Source organism: Lissotriton vulgaris, chromosome 3_1 (assembly GCF_964263255.1).
Source record: "Lissotriton vulgaris chromosome 3_1, aLisVul1.2, whole genome shotgun sequence".
NCBI classification, from domain to species: Eukaryota; Metazoa; Chordata; class Amphibia; order Caudata; family Salamandridae; genus Lissotriton; species Lissotriton vulgaris.
In genome coordinates, this window is record NC_141689.1 from 104,284,747 (window position 1) to 104,300,874 (window position 16,128).

The 16,128-nt window shown below is 44.9% G+C and overlaps 1 protein-coding gene across 2 annotated transcripts in view; it reads right to left on the minus strand.

Moving 5' to 3' along the window:
* Nucleotides 1-238: 238 nt before the first annotated feature.
* The window catches only part of LOC147726039 (CD209 antigen-like protein C), a 583,514-nt gene continuing 567,624 nt past the window's right edge, over nt 239-16,128 (minus strand). For both annotated transcript variants that reach the window (XM_086960156.1, XM_086960155.1), the window contains one exon: nt 239-3,934. In XM_086960156.1, the coding sequence (XP_086816282.1) occupies nt 3,802-3,934 (133 nt within the window). In that variant the 3' untranslated portion in view covers nt 239-3,801. The remainder of the gene's footprint in view (nt 3,935-16,128) is intronic.

Below are 16,128 nucleotides of genomic sequence, written 5' to 3' on the forward strand. Positions count from 1 at the left end.
ATCTGGATGTGCCATTTCGATGCAGATTTTCTAGGGGTACAGTGCACCACGTGAAAAAATGGAACATTCAGAGCTGAAGGTGAAAGTGGAGATATGAGATCAGAGAGTGTTTCTAAATAACCCAAAACATCTATTCGTACAGCCAGTATACCATAACTGTTAAATCTTCTGCAGTTTTCAACCCGATTTCAGTTAAATCACTTTATCAGTTTTAGAAAAAAAGAAACTGAAACCCACATCAGAGTGAACAATCCATTTGAGATAATACAAGTAATAAACGATTTAAGCAATAGTGACTTAGAGTAATATAAAGAAATCCATTTGATAGGTCTCAGGAATGCATTTAGACAAGTTTACCTACTACGTTTTATAGAGCTAAACATATTTATAACATTATTATATTATCTATAATGAATGTTAAGTAAGTAATACATACTTATTGCATTACATTATACACCATGGTAATATAAAAGATTAGTTGGATTAAAAATTGAGTGTATAGAAGGAAAGGGAGGAAAAGAGTGGTGTTATTTTTAATTCATTAACATAAACGTTAAATATATATATATATATATATATATATATACACATATATATATATATATATATATATATATATGTATATATATATATATATATATACACATCGTATGAACTATAATCTTTCTCTTCATGAGGCATCTTTTGCCAAACACTTAGATTCCTTTTCTTTGACACACCATTTACCATTTAAGTTGTGTTTGACACCTTTCATCCTAGTTCCTGAATTTTAAAGAATTTTCAGACCTACACAGTTCTGTTCTCTAATCATAGGTTCCTATCACAGTATCAAACAGGTGCTCAGGTTTTGCATCATATTTAGGCCTTAATACTAGATGGTATGATGAAGATCCATTGGAACATGTTTTGTTTAATGCCGTTGTGCACTTCAATCCATTATTCACTTTTCATTTATTATGGTTGTCAAGCAAACTTCATAAAAAAGGAACATAGGAAATGACCTAGAACTTTATGAAGTTGAAAGAGGATCTCAAAGAATGCCTAATGTTGGGTCTTAAAGAAAGCCTGTAACTCTGAATCTTGCAAATAAAAAAAAATGGTATTAATAAACCAAATATGTGTATCTAGGAAGGTTCTTGGAAACTGCAGTCCCAGTCACCCCTTTTACAAAGAACCTGGTGCCACAAGGTTGCCTTTGATTAGAGAATTGATCCTTTACACGTTAGTCTGTATTTCTTGGTTCTTGTTTTGAATCTATATTGGTCATTACCTCAGTTGAGGACCGGGGTAGTCATTTAAAAATAGCTGCCCCATTGTTGCTGGTTGGAACTCATAGGGACGACTTCGAAATCCTACGACTTAACTCATTTAATTAGAGACCTGCTCAGACTACTCATGCTTTTGCAGTTTGCTACATTTAGTTACTGGACATCTGCTCCTGTGTGAATCACTGCATACTGTTTGTTGTAGAATTGAACTTTCAGTGAAGATTAGACTTGCTGACAGCCTTGTCGCAATGGACATTACACAATCACTGCTGCTTTGCCTCTTCTGTCTGTTTGTGTTGCATGCGCTGTGTGCCTGCTGCAAGCTTCTCCAGAGTGAGGCATAAGGTTTTTATTGGAGCAGAACATTAGATCCCCTTACTGAGCAGCAATTGCTGCACGCAGAGGTCAACAGTATAGATCATTCTAGATGTAACCCACAATAAATCCTCAGCTGCTTGGTTAGAAAACAAAGGTATGCTGAGAAACGTAACGCTCAACTTGTAGAACACTCTCTAATTTGGAACTTCCCAGCTGCTTGAAGCATAAGTGTTAATGATCAGTGCCAAAGTGCAATGGTGATGGACACACATAAGTGATATTAAAGGTAAATATTGTACGCCCATTCCATATAGGTGGATAGAATAGAATGGTCTATTGCAATAGGTGATGATAGGCTAGTTCTTTGCTGTCCACCAAGGAGTAACTATTTATTACTGTGGAACCCAACAACTGATAAAGATTTAGGTAAAGGTTTATTTTCACCAAGGAAATAGTTACACCTATCAGGAAAACACAGGAATAATAATATTAATATTCAGTCTATAAGTGCATAGCTACTTCTTACCAAGTGTCCCAGCGCTAGGATTCGGACTCCTGAGGATAAAGGTGCCCATCAGTTTAACCAGATCTCTTCTAGACCTGAATAGCCAGGTTTTAATTTTTTTCCTGAAAAGTTTTAAATGAAGCCTGCAGAATTGCAACAGGAAGAGAGTTCCAGATTGTTGCCGCAAGATGGCTAAAGGAACTGCCCTTTATTCTAGCGCTTTAAAATTTTGGAACAACGGACAGTTTTGCTTTGGCAAACATAGGATTTGACCATCAACTGAAGATAAGATGCCTTGAGCGGAAAGAGCCTTGTAGCAGTAGCAGAGAGCTTTAAAGGTGACTTTGCCTCACCGGGAGCCAGTGCAGTTTCTGAAAGTGTGGTCCCGAGAGGCGCACTTAGGTTGATTGGGAAATATCTGCGCTGCAGCATTCTGGACCTGTTGAAGCCTGCTAAGGCGGGATTGAGACACACCTATGTACAGAACATTGCAGTAGTCTAGTCTGTATATAACTAGACCCTAGACTACAGTTTTTGGGGGCAGACTCTGGAAAAAAGTGGAGAATTGTCTTCTAAGATTTCGGCATCTCAAACCATTTCCCTGCAAAAGCAGTGATCTGGTTATCGAAAGAAAGTTTATCATCACACCAGATGGCCACATTTTTAACCTTAGGTCTGGGAGGGAGTAATGTACCAAGATTATGAGGCCACCAGGCATTGGATGAGATGCTTCAGTGTGTGCCCAAAACCAACACTTCCATATTCCCTGCATTCAGCTTTAAATCCATCCAGCAGCAACCTCTGACAGACATGAATAGCTGCGTCATCATACCAGGGGGCGAACGCAGATATTAAAGGGTTGGGCTTAGTGAAGAGCCCTGCAGCACGCACTGTAGAGTGGAATCGTTTTTGGGAGACCTGAAAGGTACTCTCTTGCATCTCATTAGCGATAGTTGCCGTGGTCCTCTGTGGCGATGTGTTTTTGCGGCTGCTTTCGCAGGCAAACCGGTGCTATGGGCTGTTAGCGCCAGCTTGTGAATGGGGTGATACATTTATTGCAACTTTGGCTGCGATGAAGTGCCGTTAACTCTGCTATAGCTCCTTGAGAATATGGCTCTTTATGTGATGTTGGTATTCTTAAAATGGTGTAAACAATCCCACATTCTAGGGGACTTGGTGGTCAGAATATGTTCATTCTCAAAAAATGGATCTGAATATTCATGAGAAGCCACCAATAATATTTCAAATAATATGTTGATGCTTCCAGCATGTTTTCATGTTTCCACCTATGGGGAAATAAGGCATCACTCAATATGTGAAGAATATGTAAAGAATTGATTGGATATCATACAGGCTATCCCCCTGACTTAGAACTGGGATGTCTAATGTTTCTTTACTAAGGCCGGGCTTTAACTGATTTTCATTACATTCACATAGATTAAAACAAAATATTATGGCCATCATTGTGTTATCATTAAATGTGTTTTCGGTCGTTGTCGGAGTCTTTGTCAAAGAAGAATTTGCCATTGTAAGGGAGAACGGAGATATCAGTGGGATCTTGAAAATATGTTATTGATACAGCCCCAGCCCTCACGGCCCAAAGTTGGTCACCACAGATAAACCATTCTAGACCCTATATTCATATAATCTAAAAGTGTCATGGAGAAGCATAAGTTTTGCTGTGCGAGTGTAGCTTCACAGTTCATGCTGCTACAGTATAGGTATTTTGCAGATCCATTTTGCAACCAGAGCACAATCCGCGTCATTCCAATCTTCATGTGCTGTTATTGCAGCGCAGTGTTCGTTGTCTTTCCAGTTATCAGGATTATCCCCTGACCAGAACCTAGAAAGAAATTGACATGAATTTACAGTTAGTGTTTGCGGAAACTCCTCGATACAGTGAGATATGGTCATTTATTTGGGCTATGGAGCTTGTAGGTGGCATGTTACAAAACCAGTTGTTTCAAAGCACACAGAACGTTTGTAACTTGAATTTGTCACATCATGGCCTTTAGTTAGATCATGACATATGTATAATCATGCAGAGGTTTCTAAGAGGGTCTGCTGCTCTCATATATGGTTGATGCACACCTCCTAGTTGGTACTGTTGATGATAATGTTGTATGGGCTGTCCTCAGGTGTGCGCGCATTGCTAACATTACCTTCCAAGCTCCTTTAGTAACACATTACATAACAAGTGCCACTACATGGTCATCGGAGTTCAGAATCACAGCTAATGGACATCTTACATCAAAATAACTTTCTTATTGTAGAGACAGGAATTGTTAAAGCATACTTTAACCCAGAAGGGTATCCTGGTGTTGAATATTTATTGTTTCCCTATCCCAACTCAACTGTACTGACCTCAGTCCTTGAGTGGGGTTCCACCTTACCTTATCTCGCTCACTACTTAGATGTCATCAGATTTCTGCTCCCCTACAACTTCTCTTTGTCCTCTGCATCTCAGTGCTTCGTGAGGCAGGCTGTGGACCAGGACGACCCTTTGCAATCTGCCTGCCTTTGCTCAGGTAGCCTGTTGAAGAACAGGTCTGCCTATGAGGCTCTGTGGGTCCTGCCTGACATTTAGGAGAGACCACTTGATCCTAAGCACAACATGAACAACATCTTCCTTCCCCTACCATTTGGGCAAGGAGTGGCGGACCTCAACCTCAGGCTGTGTACCCTACTAGCAGCTTGCATGCATGTATTGAGCTACAGAAGCACAGAGACTGAAACCATCCATGACACACTCCTATTTTACTACCCAGCAGGCTGTCTCCCAATGGTACAACAGTGCAACCTCGCTCTTACTTCATTTTTCTCAGATATGCAATGTTCCTCTCACTTTCCTCGCTGCGCTAGCTCTGGCAGCACTGCAAGGTCCGTAGGATCGCACTCTAAAATGAGACCTAGAGCTAATACACACACTCCAGAAGCTGTGTCATAATGTTACCTAAGGTTCTTAAAGTATGTTACATAACCTGCTATCATATGTTTATTTGGTATGGCATATGATGGCGTGACTGATTTAGATATTTGTTAAGCTCAGTTGTTGCCATTATCTCACCTCTTGGTGCTGCTAAAATCCCACTGTGTTACACCTTCATTATGAACATTAGGGACTTTAAATTGTCTTGGAAAGATAGATACACTTTCTATGATTGCAGTGATAATGGTAGAGAATTCTAAAGCAGAGTCTCCTAAACTAAAGGGCACTACCATAACATGTCTAATGCCAATTTCTCTGCCACTGGTAGTCAGCAAAGCGATTGAAGTTCAGGTATCACCAGATCGTTTTGTTTTTAGGCCTGTGACCTCACAGCCACTAGCAGCATTCCTATAGTCTCTAGAATTCTACGACTTGGTATTGGCATAATCTAATTGGGTATAGACCCACTCAGCTGCCAATAAGAAGCCCAATTAAAACCTGCCTGCAAACACCATCCTTTAAGGTTTGGCAAGTCAGTGTGCTTTGGCTGTTCTAGCAACAGCCAAGAGCTCAAAGAGCCATTCATACCCTTCTGCTATGGTCTTCATTTGCCCATGAATGTACAAGACTACCGGCTGGGCCAATCTTGTCTTGGAAAAGCCTTGGACTAAAACTGATATTGCTCAGATAAGCTATCACCGTGAGCCTGTCAAGCACTACAACACTCACACCGACAGGTAAGCCACACAAGCCACCAGGCCACACATGGTGGCACATACTAATAGAATCTTCCTGTTCCCACGCACTATCATATGCATACCATCAAAAGTACAAACCATCAGCGTACATAAAGTAGTCAGCAATGATCACAACACAATGTAGATGGATTTTTCGTTAGGCAAACATGGCTAATACCCACCTCCATACATATCCTTGACTTCTTCATAACTGCAGACTAACATGTTTAATTAAATGACAGCACATAATCCATAAGTGTGCCAGGTCTTACACTTCAGTAACTCAATAAGCATTCAAGTTTCTCTCTCTTCTTCTCATACAGCATTGTTCTATCTGATCTCCCAGTACTGAACAAGATCTGTACCAAAGAAATCACATACCGTATCATCTATACATCCATTCACACTCTCATCTCCACATTCCTTGCAGACGTGAAACTCCCCGGTGACTCAATTATGAAGAATATGAAATAATTCCAATACACTCCCTTGAATTCATTCAACGTCTCGCAGCATTTAACCAAACTTGCCCATTCCAAAGGCAAAAGCCTCTACTAATGTCTTCTTTAGCAAAACATTGCAAGAAACCCATAGCTCTGGATTGGATATAATGCTTTAAGGACCCCTTGGATATAATGCATTATGGTTCCCTTCTCCATCACTGACTTCATTTCAAGCCAACCAGAAGTAGACCAACTTTTTTCTCCTTTAAAGTCCTCATCACAGATGCCCTACAGGAAGAACTCTTCAGTCTGTCAAAATCAAAACAGAGGTCATTACTCCCCTAGACTTAGACTGACCTAAAAAATCAAACTGAAGTCAATGTATCACTGAAAACACAATCTGCAAATTGAACGGAAATCTCAGAGTAACAGCCCATCGCCACACATCCTACTGAAAGCACTTGGCTCAACATATATCTCTCTAACCACCACAGCCTCAGCCATTTCCACACTTATGCAATAAATGAACTATCTACAAGAATAGAATCCTATTTTCAGGGTCTGGCATGTGTGTATGTATTGGTATTTTCAGACCTGGTAGTAGAGCAACAGAGAACTAAAAAGGTGGCATGGCTGCTAAGAGGATACAAGCATTGGGAGTATTTCAAGGCTAAGCTGTCATGGCAGGTGAGGAATGGTTCATTTTATTACGCTTGTCCTAATCGCTCAATAAGTTGAAAAGTACAACAAGATAAATCACTTCTTTACATAAAATATCAACAAAATCCGAGTCCACATCACCAACAAAGGCAGACATCCACTTTGTTACCAGTCTCCCAATGCTCTTGACTACTATGAATGTGGCTTTTAGCCCTGCTCCAATACATTGTTAAATAATTTACTCCCATTTTTTTCAGTGTAGGAAAGTAGGATCTGCTTCTTATGATTACCTCAACTTTTTGCTTTTTGCAACCACTGTTTGACTAGTCTGGCTGGGATCCAGCTATTGAGGACCCCAGTCTATCTGCATTCTCCCTTAAATTGATATGTATGTACTTTGGTACAACTCCATATTGGATACTGGGTACCCTTATCAGTCCCTAGTATATGGTACACATGTACCCGGGGCATAGGTACCCCAGATGCCTCCCATGGCTGAAGCATGTATTATGCCACCCATGAGAGGCCAGGCAAAATGGAACATCATGTCTGCTAATGCAGACTGTGTAAGCTGGTGCTTGCACCACTTACATGAGATATAGGTTCACTATATCTATATCTATAACTACACTTAAAACCTTATAAGTGACTGTGGCCACATGTCGGGGCGTCATCAGGACTCTTAAAAGAATCCCTCACTATCTTTCCCCACAGGCACGTAAGCAGGTTGTGGTTGCCCTTGTTGGTTCAAGGCTCGATTATTGTAACTCACTCTATGCCGGGGCCAACAAGGGCCTTTTGCAGCGCCTACAGGTGGTGCAGAATGCGGCAGCACGATTTGTTCTGGCCCTGCCTTGGTTGTCCTCTGCGACCATGGCGAGGAAGAGTCTTCATTGGCTCCCTATCACCTCCAGAGTATCTTTTAAACTCCTCTGCCTTACTTATAGTGCCCTCATGGCTGGCCCTGCCGATGCTCTTGGATCCCTGCTTACTCGGTATGTTCCGAGTAGATGTTTACACTCTCTTGAGCTAAACCAACTGGTAGTCTCGTGTTCTAGGAAGGTTAGATGGGGGAGTAAGGCTTTTTCCATCTTGGCACCCCAATTATGGAACACACTTCCCCTGGAGATCAAATCACAGCCCTCATTGGATCTCTTTAGGAAATCTCTTAAAACCTGGTCTTTCATTAAGGCCTATCAGTAAGCCCTTGTTATCTGTTGCCTTCAGCTAGTTTTTTGAGTTAGGCGCCTTGACGCCCATTGGGCTAAGTTGCGCATGAATAAATTCCACTTCATTCATTCATTCAAGTCACCCCATAGCAGACCTTAACAATCCTGAAGGCAGACCCTTGCCCGCACCACATCTTCAACAAAGCCAACACCGCCATCGCACCCCATCTCCAGAAAGCCATCAACATCTCCTTCGAGACAGCAACTTTCCTGGAGAGTTGGAAGCATGCCGAGATCAATGCCTTACTCAAGAAACCCAAGGCGGACCCAAAGGACCTCAAGAACTTCCGGCTCATCTCCCTGCTCCCGTTCCCGGCAAAGGTCATTGAGAAGACCGTCAACAAACAACTGACCCTCTACCTCGAGGAGAACCTCCTGGACCCGTCCCAGTTGGGGTTCCGCAGCAACGACAGCACCGAAACTGCCCTCATTGCGGCCACCAATGACATCAGAACCCTGCTAGAGAACGGAGAAACCACAGCCCTCCTCCTGGACCTGTCAGCCGCCTTCGACACAGTCTGCCACAGGACACTACCAACACGCCTTCACGACGCCGGGATCCAAGAGAAGGCCCTGGACTGGACAACCTCCTTCCTCTCCGGCAGAACACAGAGTGCCCACCTCCTCCCCACCCCCCTACTGCTCCGAAGCCACCGAGATCATCTGCGTCATACCCCAGGGCTCATCCCTCAGCTCTACGCTGTTCAACATCTACATGACCCCACTCGCCCACGTCGCCTGACTACACAACCTCAACATCATCTCCTACTCCGATGACACCCAACTGATCCTCTCCCTCACCAAGGACCCCCACACCGCCAAAACTAACCTCCATGAACGAATGAATGCCGTCGCCGAATGGATGAGGACCAGCCGACTGAAGCTGTTCTCGGACAAGACGGAGGTCATCATCCTCGGACCCACCCCTTCGGCCTGGGACGACTCCTGGTGGCTGACCGCACTGGGAACAGCTCCAACACCCATCGACCACACACGCAACTTAAGGATCATCCTCGACTCCACCCTCTCCATGACTAAGCAGGTCAACGCCGTCTCTTCCTCCTGCTTAAACATCCTCCGCATGCTCCGCAGGATCTACAAGTGGATCCCCACCGAAAAGATGACCCAGGCCCTCGTCAGCAGCAGGTTGTACTACAGAAACGCATCCTACCCAGGAGCCTCGGCAAAACTCCTGAAAAGGCTTCAACGCATCCAGAACGCCTCTGCACGCCTGATCCTCAACATTCCTCGCCACAGCCACATCACACCCCACCTGAGAGACCTGCACTGGCTCCCCGTCAGTAAGGGGATAACGTTAAAGCTCTTCACCCAATCACACAAGGCACTCCACAACACCGGTCCAGTGTACCTCAACAGACAACTCAGCTTCTACACCCCCACCTGCCAGCTACGCTCTACCAACCTCGCCCTAGCTACAGTACCCCCCCCCCCCCGCATCAGAAGAGCAACCTCCGGTGGCAGATCATTCTCCCACCTCGTCGCAAAGACCTGAAACACCCTCCCCATCCACCTACGGCAGACCCAAGACCTGCTGACCTTCAGAAGATTCCTCAAGACCTGGCTTTTCGAGCAGTAGCAGCATTCTCTTCCCCCCAGTGCTGTGAGACCCTCACGGGTAAGTAGTGCTCTTTACAGATGCAATGATTGATTGATTGAGGGTGCTAGGTTTTACTGAGAGGGTGCTCCTGCATGCGCAGGGCCCCTCTGCAGTTTTCGGAGACCATTCTCCCGGGCTCTACTTGATATTGCCAGACATATAGGTAGCGGTGCATTATAACCTTGCGGTAAATGCTATCTCGAAAACGACTGAGTTTGGGGGAGTTTGGCAGAGCTCCGACACCTCTGGACGAAGCTATCACCGTGGACATCGCAGCACGCCGAGGCCCGATTGGAGTCCCGGTGACGACGGCGGAGAGCGGGGCCTCCCACTGCTTCTTCTCTCTATGGTGAGTCCACAGGAACAAGACAGCAGCCTCTCCTGGCCGCTACGCCCTCCTGAATTGCGGACGAGGCTGTGTGCTCTCATTGGCAACCGGCACGGAGGTCCTGCAGTCGCCCCGGACTGACTCCGAGCTCGGCCGGAAAGACTGTGTGGGCTGGAGGTTTGTCATCGGGCTTCCCGGGGGTACAAGGGACCCAGCCTTGACGGCACAGAATTAACACTGCAATGTGGGGGGAGAGTAGTGTCCCTCCCGCCTCTCCTATTTGTTTGTTGGTTTGTGGCACTTGACGTCCAGCACCTACACTGAAGGACTGCCCGGGCATCTGAGCGGGGAGCTCTCCCTCTCCTTCAGTGCGCTCTGGCGCGGCAGGTTCTGTTCAGGGGTGCCCGTGTAGCGAGCGCAACACTAATCCAGTACAAGTCCAGTACCACCATAGCCACCTTGACTCTTGACTCTTTGACTTTTGACTGTATGGATTTGGGGCTGAAGAGCCTGAGAGAGGGGTAGCCCTGCAACTTTGCTGTTTGCTGCCACTGCTGGGGACGGGACCACAGGTCCCAGGCGGCTGTCGACGGCAGCACCACGCGTCCGGAGGCACTTCAAAAGCATTAAAGGGCTCCATAAGGGCGCCCATCCGAGACCAGTTGAGGTTGGGCCAGGCCGGGCAATACCTCTTTTGAAGTGGGACCGAACAAGGCAGGTGAGTGCCCCATTAATCATACACAATTTTATTGGACACATTTTGTCTGGACTCTTGAGCTGATCTAACAATTTTTTTTTAATCATGGGAAAACGCACCACGTTACCACCATCACACCCTATTACAACCAGCATTAATAGCATGCTTGAGAGGGTTGCTAATATTGTTGCAGGTGAAATTACACTCACAGAAAGACGGTTGTCCCTGGATGCCGAAGGGCGGGCGGCTGCTACTTATCAAAGAGGTGCCACTTCAGATAATACCTCAGAGCTACCTCTGTCATTATCCAATGGCCTTGAAGCTGAAAAATCCTCCATCACAAACGGGAGTGCTAGTAGCTTGGACACAATCAAGATAACCGAGGTGCCCCCAATTAACAACTCTATCCCGCTTGCTGGAATCCCTGCGGCGAAACGGAAGAGAAAGACTGGGAAACCCACCAGCATCAAAAGGAAACAACCCACCCGTATCACCTCTTCTCGAAATCGTCTTACCGCCTGGATGCAACTACCTATTAACTTTATTGACCACACTAAGACTCTTGACGTCCCAGCGGTATCACCCATAGTCACCATGAATTTGAACTGCACAATTGGCACACAGACTGAGCCATCATTTTGCCTTGTGGGTTGCGGAGATGCCATTGCTGCATTAGTAAATAACCAAGTGACTGTCCTTTTGGAGGAAAAATTGGCTCCACTTTAGGCATCCATTGACTACCTGCTTTTAATCATTGGGGAGGAGGTGAACTAGCAAGGAATGCACAAATGCCCACCAATTCAAAGTAAGGAGGGATGGGTAACACGGGGCCAATAATAAGTACACCAAACATTTCGAGCACAACTCAACCCTCCCACCCCAGCGATATTTCCACTGTAAGTAAGCCTTGCATGTCATCGGACCAAACTCTGTCCCCCCATCGCAAATTCAAATTTAGTTACTTAGGAAACCAGAACCGAACCTCTCAGTAATTCAGCCATTATGACACGCACTCATTGTTGGCAGGAGAATGCAGGCGGCCCCAGCAGACCTAAGGGAGATGCCCAGAATCCATCAATTGTCAGCTCAAGGTGTAGTGTAACATCCCACCCATACAGTAACGCCACAGCAGCTAACCAAGATACCTTGAGTCTGCCCTACTTTCTGGTCCTAGCAGGGGTACCGCCATTAAAACGGGGCCAGCGGGAGACATGGGAACAACTCCGTAGCAAATGTGTTGATTGGCTTTCAAGGTTCAGGTTCTGGTCCCATCAACTCCATAACTGAACAAGCTATGCTGAAAGTTCTTTCATGGAACCTATCTGGGCTAAGGTCAAAAAAGGGTGCTACTGCTTGGCTACGTTTTGTAACCACCCACCATATTATAGCATTACAAGAAACATGGGAGCCCACTGACCACTTCTTGTTGGATTGTTATATATCATTCTGGAAACCCGCTATAAAGTCGAGCAGGGGGTCTTCTTGTGCGGTTTAGCCTTAAACTCTCCTATAACACCAATTTGATTGATGTTTGCTCACCTCAAGTGATAGCTGTAGAACTGACAGGAAAGAACCAACCCGCACACCTTGTGGTCAACTTCTAAAACTCTTTAACGTAGACTAATGAGACTGAGCACCTAATGGCATTAGGGGCTTTTTAGTGGCTCATTGGGAAAGCACTGAAGACCACCATAATACACTAATCTTGGGAGATTTGAACACTCATGCTTGTCCTCTGAACTGTTTGGCATTTTTAGAGGAGGAGGTTGGTCTGCAAGGGCAAAACCATTTTGAACATTCCCGGTCTGGTTCCTTCTTAGAAAGCATTCTAACGGCCCATAACCTGAACTGCCTACAACAATCAGACAGGCCTGTACCTGTAGCTACCTAAACTAGCCATGGCTGTCAAAGTGTAATTGACCACGAATTGGTATCCTCCCCGCTAATATCTGCTGTAGGAAACTTAACATAACCTGATACTGGATCTCTATTTACGAGCCATTTATAAGGTTAGGATTGCTGGTCAACTTACCAATATAAACATTAAACCTAAAGATCAAGAACGTAAAGTGAGGTGGGACAGGATCACCCCTTAAAGTATATGGGTAATCTGTATATTATTTCCGCCCCAGAGCTTAAGGTGTGTTGAGACCAGGAATCTCAGGCCAGTTCTATCTTGGATGCCTTTGAGTCAATCACTAAATGAGTTGCCTCTAATTTATCTACCATGACTAGAGCAAGGCGCCCAAAGCTGAAAAGATGGTTTGATAATACCTGTATGACTACCCAAAAGAAACTCATGCAGGCTCTTAAGCAAAATCCGAGGGCTGTTTCTTTAATTAAAAATAGCAGGAAAGGCATAGAAACTTGCAGTACAGACTAGAAAAAAACAACTGAGGGAGATGGCCTGGGAAGAGCTCAGCCAAGCCAGCGTGCCGGCAAACAGTTCAAAATATTGGTCTGTTGTCAATAGCCCTCACTTTGATGATTCACCCAACTCCTGCACAGAGTGTTTAGTTCCCGCAGAGATATGGGTCCAGCACTTTTGCAAAATCTACAGTGATGATAACCTTGAGAACTCCGTGGGACAAACCATTCCCGGACTAGTAGGTTACCCGCTTGTTTTTAACACAGATGAGGTACACAAAGCTGTCATCACAACCTCAGGAAGAAAAGCGCCCGGCTGACTTTTATAAGGCAGATTCAAAAGTTTGGGCTATGATTTTAACACTTTTTTTAATGCAGCCTGTGCATCTGGTTTTCCCTTGTCATGGGCAAAGGCGGTGATCATCCCTATTTTCAAAAAAGGTGCCAGGGATGACCCAGCATGCTACAGGCTCTTTTCGCTTCTTGATTCCTCGGCCAAAATCATGGGGAAAGTAGTCCTGGAGCGCATAACAGCCTGGCTTGACAGCGCCAACATTGTCTCGGACCTCCAGTATGTGTTTAGGCCGGAGCGGGCAACTTTGGACCAGTGCCTTAACCTTCACTTTGTGATAGGGAAGTATACTGTTGGTTGGGAAGGGGGGAGGTGGGGGTCTGCATTTAGCTTTAATGGACCTCTCCTCATCTTTTGATCTAGTCAACAGGTCCAAGCTGTGGGTGATTCTTCAGGAAATGGGGCTAGATGCTGGTCTGATCTCCTACCTGGCCACTGCCTATGACAATACTACGGCCGCGGTACACTTCAACGAAGACGGCAGTTTGACCGACTCTTGGGTGGTAAAAAGAGGAGTGCGGCAGGGATGCATACTGGCCCCCCTGCTGTTCACCCTCTATATTAATAAATTAGGGGAGTCCTTGGCAACTTGCTGCAAAGACATACCAAGAGCCGGTACCAAAATGATTCCAGCACTCCTGTATGCTGATGACACAGTTCTAGTATCCAGAACGGCTAGGGGGCTGCAACTGCTTTTAAATTCTTTTACAGATTTCATGGACTCTTTGGATCTAATTACCAATTTTAAAAAATCACATGCCATGACAATAGGTTCTAGGAGGGCAGCAAAGGCAAAATGTTATTGTAAGGGGACCGAGTGAACTAAAGTGTCTACCTTCCCATACCTAGTGGTGCTCTTTGATGACCAGCGTTTGTGGTGTGCACAACACACACTTAAAAGGAACATCTTAGCTAGAGCAGCAAGGGCAACACTAGATTTCGCAAAAAGAATAGGCTCCAAGCCGTTCCCTGCGATTTTAAATGTCTATAATGCTAAGTGCATCCCAATGACCACTTTTAGTAGCGATATTTGGGGCTATAAGGATGTGAAAGAAATACAAGGCGAGAACCCTCACTCACCCATAGGTGACATGCTTCATCATTGGGTTCCCTCTTGCACACAGTGCCCGCAATGTGCACTGTGTGGGCTACAACTCTCCCTCAGGAGAGGAGCGTGAGGTGTTTTACACTCCAATGTTTTTAAGTGAGTGAGGGGCAGAGTGCAAACATTATATATAAAAAAGTGAGTTAAAACTGCCTCAAAAGGGAAAAATGTGTTTAATATGTATCCCAATGGACAGTGTTAAAAAACAGTGTGAACGACAGGGATAAGGATGTTCCCTATCTGGTCAGGTCAACATGTTTCTACCCCGATGACCAAAAGGTTTGTGGCATTCATCAGGACCAACTTAATGTCCCTCTGCTAATAATGTGAATAAAAAGAACAAACCATACTTAATTATATGGATATCTTCGGAACCAACTTCAGTCTGGTCTGTTTCAATGTCAGACCAAATGTCTTCTACCTTTAATGGTTCACGGGGACCAGCTATCCCAGCATACAGTCTCCAGATATAGAGGCCTCTATGTGAACCATGCATATAGAGTGCGGATTAAAGGTTGAAGCAGACATTTGGTCTGACATTGAAACCTTTTGGTCATCCGGGCAGAAACATGTTGACCTGAGCAGATAGGGAACATCCTTAGGGAGAGTTGTAGCCCCCACAGTGCACCTTGCGGGCACTGTATGCAAGAGGGAACCCAATGATGAAGCAGGTCACCTATGGGTGAGTCAGGGTTCTCGTCTTTAAAAATCAAATGCCCTTTTTGGTTTGTTTTTTTAGCACATTCACATTCGAGGTTGTGATACCATCTGGTTACCTTTTGTGTGCATTATATAGTGGAGCGGTAACGTAGATGGTTATAATTCCTCCGATAGAGACCTTTTTGTGAGATTATAAAGAAATTCAAGGGGCAGAAAATAATTTCATACATAAACTTCTTGCTGTTGCGGCATCCACCCCAATTTTTAACCTGCATGAGGAGTTGGGAGTGGGCTATATTTCAGACATGATCGTGGTTGCTCCACTTCTCTGCTAGCTGAGAATTTGGGCACAACCGACCCCAAACTTAAACCAACTGATAATTCAGTATTGGTTAGCCTTTGGGAAGGCATTATATATTCCATGGCTTAAATACATTAAAGACCAGACTGAGATCCTTGGCTGCCCCAACTTGTTCATGTCTCCTACTCCCTTGACTAAGCCTGCCATTAGAGCGGTTAAATTGAAGATGCCAATGCTTTAGGGAGGAAAAAGAACGAATTAATCCCTTGTTGAGAAAGTTTGTCACATTGAGCCTGGGCCAGCAGATGCAGCCATGTTTAACATACATAACTTTACTAGGCTAACTTGAGAGGCACAATATTCACATAGCCATGTTACAGGAAACAAACCCATTGCTTCGTGATAGGCAGAGCACAGATACTTCTCTGCCTACTCCATTTACTCAAGAGGAACAGCCATCATTGTGCAGCGGCAGACACCATTAGCGCCGGAGGGGGCCATTAATGACTCACAAGGGAGATATAATATTGTTTGTAGAAGGCTGTTTTCTCGCTCAATTACACTGGTCAACTGCTGTTACACTTCGAGCTTCTTGTGCCCTGAACTGTTGT